The sequence below is a fragment of the Rhinatrema bivittatum genome, chromosome 7 (assembly GCF_901001135.1).
Source record: "Rhinatrema bivittatum chromosome 7, aRhiBiv1.1, whole genome shotgun sequence".
NCBI classification, from domain to species: domain Eukaryota; kingdom Metazoa; phylum Chordata; class Amphibia; order Gymnophiona; family Rhinatrematidae; genus Rhinatrema; species Rhinatrema bivittatum.
In genome coordinates, this window is record NC_042621.1 from 301,079,480 (window position 1) to 301,098,711 (window position 19,232).

The 19,232-nt window shown below is 51.7% G+C and overlaps 1 protein-coding gene across 1 annotated transcript in view; it reads left to right on the top strand.

Annotated features, from left to right (window-relative positions):
- The first annotated feature begins 4,611 nt into the window (after window positions 1–4,611).
- ENO4 (enolase 4) overlaps window positions 4,612–19,232 on the top strand; it is a 291,356-nt gene continuing 276,735 nt past the window's right edge. The window contains exons 1-3 of the mRNA XM_029610746.1: window positions 4,612–4,656; window positions 5,573–5,727; window positions 6,140–6,674. Coding sequence (XP_029466606.1) covers window positions 4,612–4,656; window positions 5,573–5,727; window positions 6,140–6,674 — 735 coding nt within the window. The remainder of the gene's footprint in view (window positions 4,657–5,572; window positions 5,728–6,139; window positions 6,675–19,232) is intronic.

The following is a 19,232-nucleotide window of genomic DNA, read 5'->3' on the forward strand; positions in this document are numbered from 1 at the left end:
TGCAGGGCAATTTAAGCCCTGCAGCCACAGCGTCCTGGCCTTGCAACGAGGTTCCCAGGGTTTCCTGCTTCCAGTTGCTGCGTTCCTGATCTCCGCCTCGCTCTGATCCGGCTTGCCTGCTGACCACTCTCCATCTTGACCCGGCTCCGTCTCTGACTCCGCTTCCGGACTTCCCTTTGGCTTCGGTACGACATCTGACTTCTGGCTTGACCCGGCTCCGTCCCTGACTCCGCTTCTGGAATTCCCTTTGGCTTTGGTACAACATCTGACTTCTGGCTTGACCCGGCTCCGTCCCTGACTCCGCTTCTGGAATTCTCCTTGGCTTGGTACGACATCTGACTTCTGGCTTGACCTGGCTCCATCCTCGACTCCGACTTGCTTCTTCCCGGACTCCGTCTCGGATCTTCATCGCTCCACTGGCCCGAAGACTCTCCTAAGTCCCAGCGGCTGGGCCCCTACGGGCTCCTCCTGGGGGGGGCTCCGGCTTCCAGGGCAAATCTCCAGAAGTCCCAGCGGCCGGGCTCCTACGAGCTCCTCTCGGGGGAGCGCCGGTCTCCAGGGTGAAGAGGTCATACTCCAGGGCCCAACGTTGTCTAGCCTCCAAGTCATCCCCGAGTCCTTGGTCGCATAGGACTCCATCCTGTTCCGGCATTCAAGCCACCCGGTCCATCAAGCCGCCTCCCGGTTGGGACCTGTAGCTGAGGTCCTCCACAGTTTCCATCTCTCGTCCCGACCGGCCCAAGGGTCCACAACTCCCAACAGAGAAGCTTAGTTGGTTATCCATGACCACCCCAAGGTTTCTGACTTGTGTGGAGAAGACTGGGAGTGGTGTGAGGTGAGAGCTGTTCAATGGAAGGGTGCTGTCTTGAGTGATCAGGAGGAATTCTGTCTTGTCGGTGTTGAGAATCAGGTTGAAATTTGACAGTAGTTTGTTTATGGAGAGGAGGCAGGAGTTCCAAAAAAGTAAGGTCTTTTGTAGTGATTCGGAGATAGGGATAAGGATTTGGACGTCATCGGCATATAAGTGATAGGTTAACTTTAGATTTGAGAGTAGCTGAGAAAGCGGGAGAAGATAGATATTGAATAACGTAGGGGATAGTGAAGAGCCTTGAGGGACCCCTAATGTGGAACTGAACGGTGGAGACTCTTTGCTATTGATCTTGACTTTGTAGTTTCTGTTTTGGAGGAAGGATTTGAACCAGTTTAGGGCTTTGTTTTTTATGCCGATCTCTGATAATCTTTCGATGAGAAAATCATGGTTGACCGTGTCAAATGCAATAATATGCACGTAATAATATGGGACAAATTTTGACGGACACGCCGGGCATCATGGCTACATTTCGGAGATTTTATGAGTATCTTTACTCAGCAGAGGGGGACGACACCCCTGCGGTAACCCGTTTTCTCTCTTCACTATCTCTTCTACGCTTGACGGCCGACCAAAATGCCCACCTTAATGGACCCATTACGGTTTCCGAAGTCGCTCGGTCTATACGCCTAGCCCCGCATCTAAAAGCCCCAGGCCCGGATGGTTACACAGCCAAGTTTTATAAAACTCTGGCGGTCGAGCTGGGTGACCTACTCTCCATGACTTTCAAAGCTCTAATACAACAGGGGTCATATCCGGCACACACCGACACAGCGCATATTACACTGATACCCAAACCCGGCTGGGACCCCCTTTCCCCTGCATCCTACCGGCCCATCTCGCTGCTGAATGTGGATCAAAAACTTTTAGCAAAAATGTTAGCGGAACGGTTGGTTACCCTTCTACCAGATTTGATTTTATCGGGACAGGTGGGGTTCGTCCGAGGGTGATATGCCCTTACAATATTCGGGTGGTGATGATGGCAATGACCCTGTGCCGGCAAATCACAGATCCTTTTTTAGTGGTCAGTCTAGACGCGGAAAAGGCTTTTGACCGTGTTGATTGGAAATATATGTTTTCACTTTTGTAGCATATGGGACTGGAGGGATTCTTTCTCCAGAACATTCAATTGCTCTATCATGATCCCACTGCGATCATACTGGCTAACTCTGTGCAGTCACAAGCCTTTGGGGTTCACAGGGGGACTCAGCAGGGTTGTCTGTTGTCTCCCCTGCTTTTTCTTTTGACGTTGGAGCCCTTACTGCATGCTGTCCAAGCTACACTGGACATTAGAGGGATCAAATTTCAACAACAAGAGTTTAAGTATGCAGCTTTTGCTGATGATATTTTGTTGTTCCTTACCAAGCCTAACCGGTCGCTTTCCTCGCTCTTACAACTATTTCAGCTTTTTGGGACCTTTTCAGGGTTTAAGATCAATTGGGATAAATCAGAGGCCCTTAGTTACCCTGCCTCGGTTCAGGATCAATGGGATGGGCCCTTTCCCTTGCGTTGGGCGGACGGCCGCATTCACTACCTGGGACTCTGGATTGCAGCGGAACCGGGGGTTCTATATTCACTTAACGTACCCCCCTTGTTACAACGCACGCGGGACAAGCTGTATGTATGGCGGGACTTGCCGATCTCACTGGGGGGTCGCATTAATCTTTTTAAGATGGTGGTGTTGCCACAATGGCTCTACATTCTCCAGAATTTGCCTCTAATGCTTCGACGACGTGATCTGAAGGTTTTGGACTCCCTTTTGTGTACATTTTTCTGCTGGGGGTGGAGGGCCCAGATAGCCCTGACAAAACTTAAGCTGCGCTGGGGATGGGGAGAGATGGGGGTGCCAGACTTAGCACTTTACAATCTAGCGAGTAATTTATGTATCGTCCGAGACTGGTTGCTGAGCTCCGGGAGCTATACTCACCTCCAAGTGGACCAAACCCTAGTTGCACCATTAGATTTACGGTATGCGGTGCAGGCCTCGACTGCTCATTTACCAGACCTGCTATGAGGCCAGGAGCTTTTAGAGCCGATTAGACAGGCGTGGAACTGTTTATGTCGGCGCTTACATATCCCCGTACAAAGTGCATATCTGCTTCCTCTTTAGGTTAACACGCAGTTCCAGCCGGGCTCTCAAACACTTGGATTTAAACAATGGGTACACTCCAGGGTATCACACAACTGGGACATGTGTTGGATGCGAAAGGGGCGCTACTCCCCATTTCCCAGTTGAGGGCTTTATACTCAGTCTGCCCCGCACAAGTTTTCACTTATTTGCAGCTTCAGCACTATGTTGGTTCTTTGTCAGTGGAGAGTAAGGATCCAGCTGTTTTTGAGGCGGTTAATAAGGTGCTGAAGCTGGAGAGAACTGCAAAGCTGACTCTGGCGGAGGCGCACAGAGGTTTGAAGAGCTTAGATCTGACAGATCAGGGACGGCAACTAGCAGAGAGATGGACTAGCGATGGCGGATTTCAAGTGTCTTCCGGGGTCATTCAAAATTGTTTTAAATGGATAGCTCGTGTGTCCAGCAACTCCTATTTTCGTGAGATGCAATATAAATTTCTCTGGAGGGCATACCTGTCCCAGACTCTCCTGTTTAGGGCAGGATTACGGGAGACCAGCCAATGCGCAAAATGCCATGTAGACACCTCATTCATTCTGGGGCTGTCCCAGAATCAGATGCTTCTGGGCATCCATTGTGACTTATTTGGTGCAGTTGTTGGGCATCACTATTCCCCTTTCCCCTGTAGCTATATTATTTGGTTGCCTACCCTCTTCCTTGGGGGCATGGGGAGCAGAATCCCGCTTGTTGATCCAGAAGGCTTGTTATGTGGGGAAGAAGGTGATCTTATTGCATTGGAAGACAACAGTTCTGCCTTCATATTGGATGTAACCCAACAACCAATGAGAACCCAAAAGTCATCATATCCACGGCATGACCCAGGGAGGAGCCCCAAGCCACACCGCGGGAGGTGAGCTGGTGCTAGCATGGGTAACAAGGTAAGACATGGCTAAAGCAAGGACTAGGGAACAAGGTTTGACCCTCAACCGGACCTGCATGCCCCGGACAACCAACAACGCAATGTTGATTGAAGAACAGTCCTCTGACCGTTCCAAGCCCTTTCGGACCTGTCGCTGGGTACGGCAGTGGGCGGCAGGCCGAAAAGAGGATGAGGGCAGATGGAGTCCTTGGAACACAGAAGACTTTGGACTTGGACTGAGACGAAGACATCACAGACGAGGGCTGATGCGAAGACATCACAGACGAGGGCTGAAGTGAAGACAACACAAATGAGGCGAGAAGCTGGGAAGGTAGACATTGGCACTGTCTCTCATGGCGCCCTACACAACCCACCTTCACGGGCAGACCCAATGGGCTGGTCGCGGACCACCCTGTCCCACTGAGCGCCCTACACAGGCTGGCTGATCATGGACCACGCGGAGAGCAGGACGAGCGCAAGAAGGAATCCAGCTGAGGCGAGAATCTGATGACGGAGCCGATGTCATCTGGAGAACCACAAGAGCTGGCAGGTCAGGAAGCTCAGGAGCGCAGGACAAGAGTCCACTGCTGGCAACTCCACAGACAGAGACGTGTCACCCGGAGATCCATGGAGCCGGCAGAACAGAAGGCTCAAGAGCACAGGAAGCAAAACATCAAGGAGGGCTGGACCATCAGGAAGCAAGACATTGGGAAGTAAGACATCAGGAAGCCTGGACGAGGGACCTCAGGAATCGAAGACATGGAACACAGGAAGTATCGAGACAACAGAGGAGCAGAACATCAGGTACCGGGAACTTGAAGACATCTGAAGACAAGAACAGAGGACGTCAGGAACCTGAGGACGCTGAAGACCTGGAGAAGTAACATCTGGAACATGGAGACAGCTGAAGACAAGGACATCCGGACTCGGCCGACATCAGGACTGGAAACAAGGAACATGAAGACACTGAACACGAACATTCACATCAAAGCAAGAGAAGACCACGGAGGACCTGGACCAGTCTGAAGACACAGGCAACTGTGGAACCCGATCCAAAGGCGATGAGAGTCTGAAGAATCCCTTTAATAGGGCTGAAGCAAGAAGTCATCATCAGGTGGAGCCAGCAACACTTCCTGGGGCTGGCCCTTTAAATGCAGTGAAGAGGCACGCTCTGGCGCCTAAAGGAAGACTGGAGCAGAGAGCAGGACCCTGGACAGCAGCGCTCTCCTGCACTTCGCTGCTGAGATGCAGGAAACAGGCAGGCAGGCTTCAGGACGGCAAGGGTCAGAGCCAGTAGTCAGTCGGTAGGTAGTCAGCCAAAGCAGAGGTCAAATTCCAGGAGGCTGCCAGAGATCAGTTCCAGGCAGCATGCATATGTGGTTGTAGAAACAGGCAGAAGGTCAGAGGCAGGCAGCGATCAAACGTAGTCAAGGGAAGCCGAGTACTGAGAACACAGTCCGAAAGGTACTATCTGGGGAGATGAGGAGACAGAATGTCGCTGGAACAGGACACTGGAACGGGACTGGAATGAGACTGGAACGAGACTGGAACACAGACTGGAACGCAGAGGCAAACTAGAAATCACAAGGATCGACCCGATTGCCAAGGCAAGGAAGTAACGGTGGAGTTTCCTTTTATACTGGCACTAATCGATGTACGCAGTGAAGCTGGGATCCGCCCCAGCCCTTTAAGAGGGCCGGGTGGTCCGTGCACACCTAAGGGCGGGGCCGACGCCACGGAGGACGCCGAGTCCCGCTGTGAGGCCTGGCTGAACGCTGAAGGCCCGGCGACTGCCACCGCGGGACTCCAAGGCCTAGCCTTGCTTGCCACCGCTGCAGGGGAGGATGACCTGGGACCCCCGGAGGAGCTGGAGAGGTGAGCAGGCTTTTGCGCTGACGGGATGCGCAACAGATGGTTCATGAAAGAATACATTAATTTTTGTTTTATTACATGATTGGATCTGATTGTTCTCTACACTTGAGCATTTATAAACTGCAATAAATGTAAAAATTCTGATTAATAAGGAATGTTTAATGCTGGTAAGTGCTTGAAATAATTGAGGTAAAATGTTTTATAGTTTCACGCATGATGCATAGAAAGCCATTCTAGGGTGCAGTATAAGGCATTATTTATCAGTAAGAAAATAACAGACCTGCAGCCCACCCATGTTAACCTTGTGCCCACCCAAAAAATCAATTCTGGCCACGCCACTGCATGACAGACACAACAGGCCCTTTCCTGCCACTTGAGCTTGTTGCCAGTCCCTCGCCCGACGTCCGTCCCTCAGCGTGGGAAGAGCGCGAGGTTCAGCGCTCGCTCGCTCGCGATCCCTCCCCGGCACCTCCGGAAGGCGGGAAGAGCGCGAGGCGCGGCGCACACTCACTACCCTCCCTCGAGACCTCGGGGGAGAGGGCGGGGAGGGGCGCGAGGCTCAGCCTACCTACAGCATCAACAGCTTTTCGCCAGAGTCTCCTCGCGCGCTTCCGGTTTGCGGTTACTTAGCAACCAGAGCCAGCGCGTCGCATTCTTCCTTACTAACCCCCCCCCCCCCAATCCCACCACCGGCGGTCGGAGCCTTCAGACCGCTGCTTTGCTCCTCAGGGATTGAAGCAGCAGCCGACGCCGGCGTCGTACCGAGCGGGACTCCCTCGCCATGGATTACCGCGGCTCCGGCTGGTCGCGTCTCTCCAGACGCCCGGCAGTTCTATGAGCTGAAGCAGCGAGCGGCTGAGTATTACCCGCACCAACGAGGTCCGCAGCGCATCGAGGAGGCGCTCAACACCATCTTCTTCCGGAATCCCGACGACGTGTTCGGGGCCCTGGTGAGCCGGCGCCCCCGGGAGTTGGAAAGGGCCCAGCACGGCGCGATGTAACCGGGGGTTGGTTGGTACCGCCGGGCTCCTGATGGAAAAAGGAAAGGACATGTGTTACCAATTTTTTTTTTTTTTTTAGTAGGCTCTTTCCTTCTAATTTGGCCGTGGTGGCAGCAGAGTCTTTTTATCTTCTGTCCGGCGTCCTTTCCGTAGTCTCAGCCGAGAGGCCACCAAGGGACCCAGCGTCAGCTCACGCCTGGTAGCCAGAAAATAGCGTTTTCATTGTCTATTAATGGCAATAAAGAAGAGTTTCGAAAGAAAAATATGCAGATAACATAAGCATCCGTCAGATTGGGAGGAATATAAAATAAGATTTAAAAAAATTACCTAAGGCTGGTCAAGAGTTTGGACTTTCTGCTTCTGGTCACCAAAAATGTGAAAATCAATTTAGGGTGCCAAAACCCTATCTGGAGAGCAAAACTGACCACAAGACAGGCAGAGGATCTAGGAGTAATCCTTTAAGAGGACTTGAAGTTTGCCCCTTAGCAGTGGAGAAAGCTAACACTATGCTCGGGTACATAAGGAAAAGTATCACTAGCAGAAAAATAGGTCATATTATCCTTATGTACATCACATAAGAACATGCCATAACTGGGTCAGACCCAGGGTCTATCAAGCCCAGCATCCTGTTTCCAACAGTGGCCAAACCAGGCCACAAGTACCTGGCAATTACCCAAACACCAAGAAGATCCCATACTACTGATGCCAGTAATGGCAGTGGCTACTCTCTAAATCAACTTAATGAAGTGAGACCTGCAGGGCATATGGTGTTCAGTTCTGGAGGCCTCATTTTTTTTTTAAGGGGATATGAATGGTACAATTTAGAAACATACAAATGTGATGATGGCAGAAAAAAACGTATGACCTTTTTAGTCTGTCTATCTGCCCAACTAATTTAGCTTTACAATTCCCATCACTCCTTCAGAGATCCCTAAGGCTTTTCTCCCATTCTGTGTCAATGGGGAAAAAAAGCTAGGGAATCTGGCTGTAAGTGTATGGAGGCAGTTCAGAGAAGGGTTACCAAACTGGTAGACCCTACAGCATAAGCTATATGCCGAGTTCCCTGTACGTACCAGGATCAGTCCAGACTCCTGGGTTTTGCCCCCCCTCTAGCAGATGGAGACAGAAGTTTATAAACAAAAACTCCGCCTACATATAGGCTGGTGCCACCTACAGTCTGGCAGTATTCTTCTGTCTCCTAGCAGGTGGAGAGGGTGCAAAACCTACAGTCTGTGTTAGGCCTACGTTGGTTAGGGGGGTTTTTGTAAAAAAAAAAAAAAAAAAAAAGGTAGGAAAGTTTGTTAGTTTTTGTCTAGTGGGAAGGGACCGCAGAGGCTTGCCTGCTGGTCCCAATCCCCGCCTCCCAGGGGAAGTTAGGGTCCTGAGGGGACTGTTCCCCCTGGTAGAGGCAGCCGAGGAGTGGGGGAGCCCCACGTACCGGCTCCACAGGGCTGGGGGTGATACCGGGGGTCCCGGCTCACTCCCCCCAGCCGGCTCCGGATCCGAGGTAAGCAGTTTAAAAAAAAAAAAAAAAAAAAATTTTGTTTTTATTTATTTGGTGTGCTGTGTGTGGTGTGTGTGCTTGTGCTTGCTAGGCTGTGCTTGCTCGCGGTGACTGGGGCCCGCCGATCCGGGGAGAAACTTTGATTTTTTTTTGTTCTCTCTGCCTCCGTTCGCCGCGCCAGTGTGAGGGATGCCTCGGCAGGCATCGTGCAGGGCCTGCGGGTCCGCGGCAGGGAGGCTGTCGCGCGACAGTCTTTGTTCCGCGTGCGTGGGCGGCGGAGAAGGAGGGTCGGCGGTGCCTTCGGCGTCTCGGCGGGGTAGGCAGGACCGCGAGGTAGCAGCGTTCCCGGAGCGGACGGCTGCGAGTTCGTCAGGGACGGCGGCCATTTTGCCAGCGTTTTCGGCGGGAACGGCAGCCATTTTCTCAGCGCGGGCAGGCACAAGTTAGCGCGGGGGCCGGCAGACCAGCGCACAGGTGCGGGACCCGCCGCGTTTGTCCCCCCAGAGGGTGTCTGGAGGCGAAGAAGGGCCGTTAGGGTCCAGGTCTCCTGGGGATGATTCCCCCGAGGATGAGGAGGAGGGGTCATCGGACTCCTCCTTTAACTCGCGGTTCGTGTTGCTTATGCATAAGGCGTTTAAAGCACGCCGCCTGGCTCGGAAGAGAGGTCCGGGGGTCCCCGCTTCTGAGAGCGGAGCGCCAGCGGTCAAGGCCCCAAAATCCAGTATGGGGGGAGGGGGGCTGTCTAGGCCCCGGCCCAGGCCAAGGCCTCTTCGTTCCAGGGGGGCGGAGGGGCCTTCGCTCTCCTCGTCAGAGTCGGAGGCGCTGGCGGATCCGGAGGAGGATCTGGACTGTCCATCCCAGCCCCCGAGGGGGGTTGAGGGGGATGAAGAGCCGGAGCCTAAGGATGCAGGGACACTGCACGCTGCGGATGGGGACGATCCGAAGGTAGTTCGGTTGTTCCATAGGGATGAGCTAGGGCCCCTCATCCCGGAAATCCTGGGGGAACTGGGAATCCCACTTCCCCAGGTAGAATCTCGTCTGGGTCAGACGGATCCGGTTGTCTTGGGCCTCAGGGGTCCCTCGTCGGCGTTTCCACTACATTTCTCGGCATCGGATTTGATGTTAAAGGAGTGGGATACTCCGGATTTGGGACTCAAGGTAGCTAAGGCTATGGATAAATTATATCCACTGCCGGAGGACGTGTTGGAACTTTTGCGCCTGCCAAAACTTGATTCGGCGGTGGCGGCGGTTACCAAAAGACCACCATCCCGGTAACGGGAGGTACGGCTCTCAAAGATATACAGGATAGGAAGTTAGAGGTTCAACTGAAGCGTATTTTTGAGGTCTCGGCGTTGGGTATCCGGGCCGCGGTTTGTAGTAATTTTTCGTTGCGAGCCGGTTTACGCTGGGCACAGCAGCTGTTGGCGAATGAGTCTCTATCGACGGATGAGGCGAGACAGGCGAGTCGATTGGAGGCGGTCATCGCGTATAGTGCGGACGCTTTTTATGATCTCCTGCGCACTTCGGCACGGACCATGGTCTCTGCGGTAGCGGCGCGGCGACTGTTGTGGCTTCGCCATTGGGCGGCGGATGGTACCTCCAAGGCTAGGTTAGGCTCTCTTCCCTTAAGGGGAAGTTGCTCTTTGGTAAGGAGTTGGAGGATATTCTAGAATCCTTGGGGGAGAATAAAGCGCACCCGTTTACCGGAGGATAGATACCGCTTCCGGGGTGCTCCAGCCGCTCGGGCCGCGGTTTCGTGGGGGCCGTAAGAACTCGTGCGGCGCGAGGATCGAACTCTTCGTTCCGTCACGGTGCGGCCCGCCAACAATCGTACTCGCAGTCCTTTCGTGGGCGTCGATTCGGCCGTCCGGGGGCCAGTCCGGCTGTGCAGGGCAGTAAGCCAGCGCAATGAAGTGAGGCCGGTCCGTTCCTCGGTTCCTCCGGTTGGAGGCAGGTTAAGCCGGGTTTTACGAGGAATGTACCAAGATTACGTCGGATCAGTGGGTCCTAGAGGTGATAAAACACGGCTACGCGTTAGATTTTTCCACAGCCGTCCGGCTCCGGCTTTTCTGGTGTCCCCTTGCGGGTTTTCAGAAAAGCGCCGGGCGGTGCGGGAGACTCTGGCGCGGTTGCGCGACCTCGGGGCCGTCGTTCCGGTTCCGACCGGCGAACTCCGACAGGGCCGGTATTCCATTTATTTCGTGGTACCCAAGAAGGAGGGGACGTTTCGTCCCATTCTCGACTTGAAGAGTGTCAACAAGTGTCTAAGGGTTCCGCGTTTTCGAATGGAAACTTTGCGGTCCGTGATCGCATCGGTCAGAAAAGGAGAGTTTATGGCCTCTCTGGATCTCACAGAGGCGTACCTGCACATTGGGGATTCGACGGGAGCACCAACGGTTTTCTCCGTTTTGCGGTACTTGGGACAACATTACCAGTTTCAAGCATTGCCATTTGGCCTCGCAACGGCTCCGCGCACGTTCACCAAGATTATGGTGGTGGTGGCGGCGAGACTCCGCCAGGAGGGGCTGTTGGTGCATCCATACTTGGACGATTGGCTGATTCCGGGCCAAGTCGAGGACTCTTTGTCAGCTGGCGATTCAGCGGGTGCTGCACACTGTTACGCTCACTGGGCTGGGTGGTCAACCTGGCCAAGAGTCATCTGGTGCCGTCGCAATCCCTGGAGTATTTGGGGGCGGTGTTCGACACGTGTCAAGGCACGGTGGCCCTAACGCAAGAGCGTATCCTCAAACTACAGGGGCAAATTTGCAGGTTGTTGCCGCAAACCGGTCCCAGTGGTCTGGGACTATCTGCAGGTCTTGGGCTCTATGAACTCCACGCTAGAGTTAGTTCCATGGGCGTTTGCGCATATGCGTCCCTTGCAGTCCGCGTTGCTCTCCCGCTGGAGCCGGTCTCGGAGGAATTTTTCCTCAGCCTGCCGTTGACCCAGGAAGCCAGAGACAGCTTGCCATGGTGGCTCTGCCAGGAAAACTTGAGTCGCGGGGTTTCGTTGGAAACTCCGTCGGTGGACGGTGGTTACCACGGATGCCAGTCTGCTCGGTTGGGGAGCAGTCTGTCTCGGTCGAGCGGTTCAGGGAACATGGTCGGCTCGGGAGGCGTCGTGGTCCCATCAATCGGTTGGAAACTCGAGCGGTGCGATTAGCTCTGGTGAAGTTCCTCCCCGCTTCTCCGCGGCGTTCCGTCAGGATTCTGTCGGACAATGCGACCACGGTGGCTTATATCAATCGTCAGGGGGGAACACGGAGTCAGCCGGGTAGCGGCAGAAGCTCGGGTCGTTGATGATATGGGCGGAGGCCCATTTGAGCAGTATCGCGGCTTCCCACATAGCCGGGGTGGAAAATGTCCAGGCGGATTTTCTCAGTCGGCATTGGTTAGATCCCGGGGAGTGGGAGCTCGCGGAGGACGCCTTCAGGCTCATTTGCGACCGGTGGGGCACACCGGCGGTGGACCTGATGGCCACGTTCCGCAATGCAAGGCTCCTCGATTTTTCTCTCGTCGACGGGAGACGTTGGCGGAAGGAGTGGATGCACTGGTAGTTCAGTGGCCGAGGGATGTGTTACTTTACGTGTTTCCTCCGTGGCCGCTTATCGGACGGGTGCTGCGTCGCATAGAGCAGCATCCGGCGGAGGTGATCGTGGTGGCTCCAGAATGGCCAAGAAGGCCCTGGTTCGCGGATCTTGGTGAATCTAGCGGTCGAGGGGCCACTTCGGTTTCCGTTTCTGCCGGATCTCCTACATCAGGGGCCCGTTTGTTTCGACCTGGTGCATCGCTTTTGTCTAGCGGCATGGCTTTTGAGAGGCAGCGGTTGAGCTCTAAAGGATACGCGGCTTCCGTGGTGTCCACGCTTGTGCATTCCCGAAAGAAGTCTACGTCTTTGGCGTACGTGCGCGTGTGGCGACTGTTGAGACTTGGTGTGTGCTTCGCGGCACAGCACCTACCCGGCGACTATTCCGGATATTCTGCTGTTTCTCCAGGAGGGGTTGGCTAAGGGCCTGTCCTGTAGTACTTTGCGGGTGCAAGTGGCAGCGCTAGGATCTTTTCGGGGGCGGGTGCACGGAGTTTCGGTGGCGCAAGCATCCGGATGTGGTGCGTTTCCTTCGGGGGGCAAAACAGTTACGCCCTCCGTTTCGTCCTCCGTGTCCGTCTTGGAATTTGAATGTGGTTCTTAAAGCGCTGTGTAAGGCACCGTTTTGAGCCTCTGCGACACGTCACTCTTAAGGACTTGACGCTCAAGGTGGTATTTTTGGTGGCTATGGCATCGGCGCGGCGGATTTCTGAGCTGCAGGCTCTGTCGTGTCGAGAGCCTTTTCTGAGGATTTCGGATTCGGGAGTCTCCTTGCGAACTGTGCCGTCTTTTCTACCAAAGGTGGTTTCGTCCTTTCACGTCAATCAGACGGTGGAGTTGCCATCGTTTGGTCAGGGACAGTCTTCGGATCCCTTAGCTAGGGACCTGCGGAAGCTAGGATGTTCGGCGCGTCTTGTTACACTATTTGGAGATTACTAATGTGTTCAGGGTCTCCGATCATCTGTTCGTCCTCCATGGTGGTCCCCGGCGAGGAAAAGCGGCTTCCAAGACTACAATTGCTCGTTGGTTGAAGGAAACCATTCGCTCAGCATATCTGTTTGGCGGGGAAAACCGTTGCCGGTGGGACTGAAAGCCACTCAACTCGCGCCCAGGCTACATCCTGGGCGGAATGCCAACATATTCCTACAGAGAGATCTGTAGGGCGGCCACTTGGAAGTCAGTCCATACTTTTGCCCGGCACTATCGTTTGGATGTGAAGGCGCCAGGGCCGTCGGGGTTTGGAGAAGGGGGTGCTTAGAGCAGGCCTCTCCGGCTCCACCCTCAGTAAGGGAAGCTCTGGTACATCCCAGGAGTCTGGACTGATCCTGGTACGTACAGGGAAAAGAAAATTAGGTTCTTACCTTTGCTAATTTTCGTTCCTGTAGTACCGAGGATCAGTCCAGAGTCCCGCCCAGTATTGCGATTGTCTGCCGGGAGAGGATGTGTGCTCTGTGTGCTGTTTTCTGGAATATGTTTTGGTTGTTGGTTACCCTCGAGTTCGGTACCCAGTTGGGTGGAGTTAGCTTCAGTTTGGCTTAGTTTGGAGGTAATCTTCAGTGTTCTTTGGGTTATTTGTTGCGGGTTCTTCCTGCTACTTTGACATTCAGTAATACTGCCAGACTGTAGGTGGCACCAGCCTATATGTAGGCGGAGTTTTTGTTTATAACTTCTGTCTCCATCTGCTAGAGGGGGGGCAAAACCCAGGAGTCTGGACTGATCCTCGGTACTACAGGAACGAAAATTAGCAAAAGGTAAGAACCTAATTTTCTTTTGCGTAGGAAACTTAAATGTATTGACTGGAGGAAAGAATGGAAAGGAAGATATGATAGAAAAACATTAAAAAATCTAGCAGGCTTTCTAGAGCAGAAAGTAATGTTTTACTCTGACCTCTTTCTCTCTGGACCTGAAGAAAGGAAAATAGTCCAATAAAAAGGTATCCTTTTTTGTTGCGTTTGTGGACCCTTGTGCCGAGGTGAGGTTGTTACTGCCTGCCATTGACTGGTGGTGCTGGTCACCAGGAAGGCCTTCTGGGGTCCTTAAGAACAGGTTTCGCAGAAGCAGGCAGGAGGCGGTCCACGTCAGAGCAGGCGGTCTGCGATGAAGTCCAGAAAGGAGTCCAAGATCAGGCCAGGTAATGACAAGCTCAGAGCACAGTCCGAGGTCAGGGCAGGCAGCAAGCAACAAGTTCAGCAGATAATCCAAGGGCAGGCAGCAAGCAACAAGTCCAGTAGACCATCCAAGATCGGGACAGGCAGCAAGCAGCAAGTCCAGTAGACAATCCGAGGTCGGCAGGTAGTGAGCAGAACTAGCAGGCTTCAATAAAGTGCAAAAACATAGGATTTTCTATAGCAGAAAGAAATGTTTTACTCTGACATCATTCTCTCTGGACCTGAAGAAAGGAAAATAGCCAATAAAAAGGTATCATTTTTTGTTGCATTTGTGGACCCTTGTGCCGAGGTGAGGTTGTTACTACCTGCAAGGGAGGCCCTTGTTGGTCCTTACCATTGACTGGCGGTCCTGGTCACCAGGAAGGCCTTCTGGGATCCTTAAGACCAGGTCTCGCAGAAGCAGGCAGGAGGCGGTCCACGTCAGAGCAGGCGGTCTGCGATGAAGTCCAGAAAGGAGTCCAAGATAAGACCAGGTGACAAGTTCAAAGCACAGTCCGAGGTCGGGGCAGGCAGCGAGCAGCAAGTCCAGTAGACAATCCGAGGTCAGGGCAGATAGCGAGCAGAGAGTCCAGTAACAATCCAAGGTCGGGGCAGGCAGTGAGCAGAGAGTCCAGTAACATAGGAACATAGAAATGACGACAGAAGAAGACCAAACGGCCCTTATTAGTAACTTTTTGGTTCTATTTACCTTCCACCCCCACCATTGATATAGAGAGCAGTGCTGGAGCTGCATCTAAGTGAAGTATCTAGCTTAATTGGTTAGGGGTAGTAACCGCCGCAATAAGCAAGCTACTCCCACGCTTATTTCTTTACCCAGCCTGTGCAATTCCATCTTTGTTGGTTGTTGTCTGAATATAAATCCACTTTTCTTCATTCCCCCTGCCGTTGAAACAGTGAGCTGCGCTGGATATGTATTCCAAGTGAAGTATCAGGCTTAATTGATTCAGGGTAGTAACCGCCAAACAAGCTACACCCATGCTTATTTGTTTACCTAGACTATGTAATTCAGTCCTTGTTGGTTGTTGTCTGAATATAAATCCTCTTTTTTTAAAATTCTTTATCACTTTTCTAATACAATTTGTATCATAAAGTATACAGGAAACTTGTTACAATACATTAGTAAGAAACAAAATTTTCATAAATTTTAACCAAATAAGGTATCAAGTAATATTCCTAATGTAGTAACCCAATTCTCAATTAATATGGAGTTAGGAGACAACTTTCGAGCAGAATATAGGAAACATTATTAATTAATAGTAAGGCATTAACCTGAAATGAAGAGAGCAGATAATCTGCTTTATTCCCCTGAAATTACGGTATTCCCTGGAAGGCTTTGGGAATCTATATAAAGCTTTAATTGCTCTGGGGAAAAAAAAAAAAGTATCCGCTTCTTTTTTTATGATACACTTACAAGGATATCTAAGCATGAAGGTAGTTCCCAAAGATATCACATTCTGCCTCATTCTTAAAAAACCTTTCCGTCTTTCCTGGGTTATCTTCGAAATATCAGGAAACATACGAACCTTGCTGCCATGAAACAACGTGTTTAAATTTTTGAAGTATAATATCATTAGCCTACTAATATCTTGCTCTACTATCAAGGAGACTAGAAGTGTGGAAAAATCAATAATCTCTATGGCAGAAGATTCTAAAAAATTTGTCAGATTTTGAAGATCCATTGGGGGTAGTGCCTGTTCATTAGAGCGATTTGCCCCAAAAGGAAATAAGCCTTATTTATTAGTAGAAATTGCGCTTCAGGTAATAAAAGAACTTCGCAAAATATCTTTTTAAAGTTGTAATAGGCATCTCTCCCATAATTCTTGGAAAGTTAATTAATCTTAATTTAGACGGCGGTTCCATTCTCCAGCAGTTCCAGCCTCTAGAAAGAGCAGCTCTATCTTGCATAGTAGCCATATTAAATTCTTTGAGTTGTGTAATTTCAGTTTCTACCTTCCCCACTGATGTTTGAAGCTTAGTCAGAGTATCGTCTTGGGTGAGAATTTTATTATTAACTTGTAAAGCAAAGGAATCCAACTTAGTGTTGCAGTCGCGAACTGCTAAGATTAGCCCCGCAGGGAGTTCCCATAAAGATTCAAGGGTGACGATCGCTGGCCTTACCAGAGGTTCAGGTCGAACACCCGATGTTGGGGGAGTTGATTCGGAAGTTGCCGATGAAATTGCAGGTTTAGCGTGGGTTGGCAATCCGTCCCGCGGTGAATCCTCTCCACTTCCTGATTCCTCGAAGCTTGCCGTCGCTTCTCCCAGCAGTCCCGTCGCTGTGACCTCATCGGTCCGCGCTAGCTGCTGTGCGTCCGGGGTCGAAGTTCCTCTGGCTGCCGGCGGACGTGCGTCGGGGGGGGGGGGGGCTGAGGGAAACCTCGGTCCCTGGTGAAATCGCCTCTCCTCCAGGCGTTTTCACAATGGGATTCGCCCCCTCGTACTGTGCTGCTCCCTGGGCAAGGAAGGATGTTATGAGAGCCTGTTCCGATAGCTGGGTAGGTATTGAGGGAAACACCCTCACCTTCCCTTTAATCTTTGGCGGCATCGTTGACATTTTTGTTACAAAGATAGGAGCAGCTCTGTTCCGTTCACCCGTTCAGGACACCATCTTGCCTCCCAATCTATAAATCCTCTTTTCTTCACCCCCTGCCGTTGAAGCAGAGAGCTATGCTGGATATGCGTTGAAGTGAAGTATCAGGCTTATTTGGTTTGGGGGTAGTAACCATCGCAACAAGCAAGCTACTCCCCTGCTATTTTTGTGAATGCAAATCCTTTTTTCCACATTTCCTTTTGCCATTGAAGCATAGAGCAATGTTGGAGTCGCATTAACCGTGTGTATGTTTATTGAATAAGGGGTAGATCTTACAAAAGTACGCTGGATTTTATAAGATACGTGCGTAGCCGCGCGTATCTTATAAAATCCGGGGTCGGTGCGCGCAAGGGGGTGCACATTTGTGCAACCTGCGCGCGCCGAGCCCAGCGCGAGCTGCCTGTTCCCTCCGAGGTCGCTCCGATTTCGGAGCGGCCTCGGAGGGAAACTTTCCTTGCCCTCCCTTCCCCTACCTAACCCACCCCCCACGGCCCCTATCTAAACCCCCCCTACCTTGTCGGCAAAGTTACGCCTGTCGGCCGGCAGCCCCGCTCCGTCCTCCGGTCCCGGGGTGCTGGTCCGGAGGCTTCGACCACGCCCCCGGGCCGGCACCACACCCCAGGGCCTGCCCCCCGAAACGCCGTGTCGTTTCGGGAACGCCCCCGGACACGCCCCCTCCCGCCCCTTTTCGAAAGCCCCGGGACTTACGCGCGTCCCGGGGCTTTACGCGTGCCGGCGGCCTATGCAAAATAGGCGCGCCGGCGCGTGCGGGCCTTTTAAAATCCGCCCCTAAGGGTATTAATCTCCAGGTAGTAACTGTCATTCCCGCAAGCCACTCCCATGCCTCTTCTCTTTATTCACATCCTAGTCTAGACTTTATGGATCCACAGTGTTTATATCCCACGTCCCTTTGAAATCCTTCACAGTTTGGTCTTCACCATTTCCTCCGAGGTCAGGCACAGAACACTCCCAGAAGCAAGACAAGCAGGCTGGACAGCAGGAACAAAGAGGACTTGTTGCTGAGGCATCAAGGAGAGGAAGACGTGGGCCTAATATAGGGCCAGTCTCCTGACGTCACTAGGAGGCGTTGGCTGTTTTCCCACCGCGGGCCCTTTAAGGAGAGCTGAAGTCGCACAACGTGCCTAAGCCCACCTGCACAGTGGCTGGTGGCGGCGCGGGGAGGCTTCGCGGTGGTCAGCTGCGTCTTCAGGGAAGGTAAGGGCGGCCAGCCACAGAACGGGAATGCGGCTGGCCAGCTGCAACATTTTTTTTGTTTCTTAATCTTTGTTTCTGTCGATAGAAAATAAAACTCGGGGACAGAGGGTTACAATTTGAAGCAAAGGAAGAAGGTTCAGGAAATGACAAAATTTAAGCATGCCTAGGATATATATACAGAAAGTGATAACAAGGGTAGATAAGGCATAAAGAAATGGGAGAGGGGTGCACCTGGATATTAGTTTAGGTATGAGAATATATGCCCATCTACCTGGAATAATAAAGGGTTAAAAGGGGCAGATAACAACTTGAGTGTTATGATGGTACAACTGCATCAGCCTGTCGGAGATGTGGTGATGTTGACCAGCATAGAATGACAGTAGCGAATTTGTACGTTCTCTGATTGTGGAGAGGTGATGAGTAAATAACAGGGGTAGCAGGGTGGTTTATCTATACTCCTCAGCTCATGACAAAAAGGGTAAGGCTTGATTTGCAACTAGTCAGACTTGAATGGTTGACAGCTGGGAAGTGGCAGCAGTAAGAACAAGGAAGGGCTTGACCACTGTTGGAAACAGGATACTGGGCTTGATGGACCCTTGGTCTGACCCAGTATGGCATATCTAAGAGTACTCCTGAGTCTACCCCCTGTCACCCTCATCCCGTGATCCTCTCATTCTAGAGTCTCCTTTCTGTTGAAAGAGGCTAGCCTCCTGTGCATGGAAACCTTTGAGATATTCAAATGTCTTTATCATATTTTACCTTTCCTCTAGGGTAAACATGTTTAGATCTTTAAATCTATCTCCATATGCTTTAGAATGAAGACCACTAATCATTTTAATAGCCACCATCTGAAGCGACTCCAGCTGGTTTATATCGTTTTGAAGGTGTGATCTCTAGAACTTTGGAGGAGAAGTCCATTAAGTGCTATTAATCAAGTTTACTTAGGGAATAACCACTGCTATTAATTGCATCAGTAGCATGAGATCTTAGTGTTTGGGTAATTGCCAGGTTCTTGTGGCCTGGTTTGGCCTCTGTTGGAAACAGCATGCTGAGCTTGAAGGACCCTTGGTCTGACCCAGCATGGCAATTTCTTATGTTCTTATGATCTTAATTGTACACTGTATTCCAAATAAGGTCTCACTAGGGATTTATACAAGGGCAATATCACCTCCATTTTTCTGCTGCCCATTCCTCTCCCTATGCAGCTAAGCTTCTTTCTGGCTTTTGCCGTCACTTTATCCATTTGTTTGGCCACCTTAAGATCAGCAGATACAATCATCCCCAGATACTGCTTTCCTTTCGTGCTTAGAAAATTTCATCTCCAATACCTCTTAGATTTTTTCATCCTAAATGCATGACTCTACATTTTTTTAGCATTGACTTAGATAATTCCTCAAGCTGTGGTAGATCCCTGCTCTCAACCTACCTTCCTGGCTGTCCACTCCAT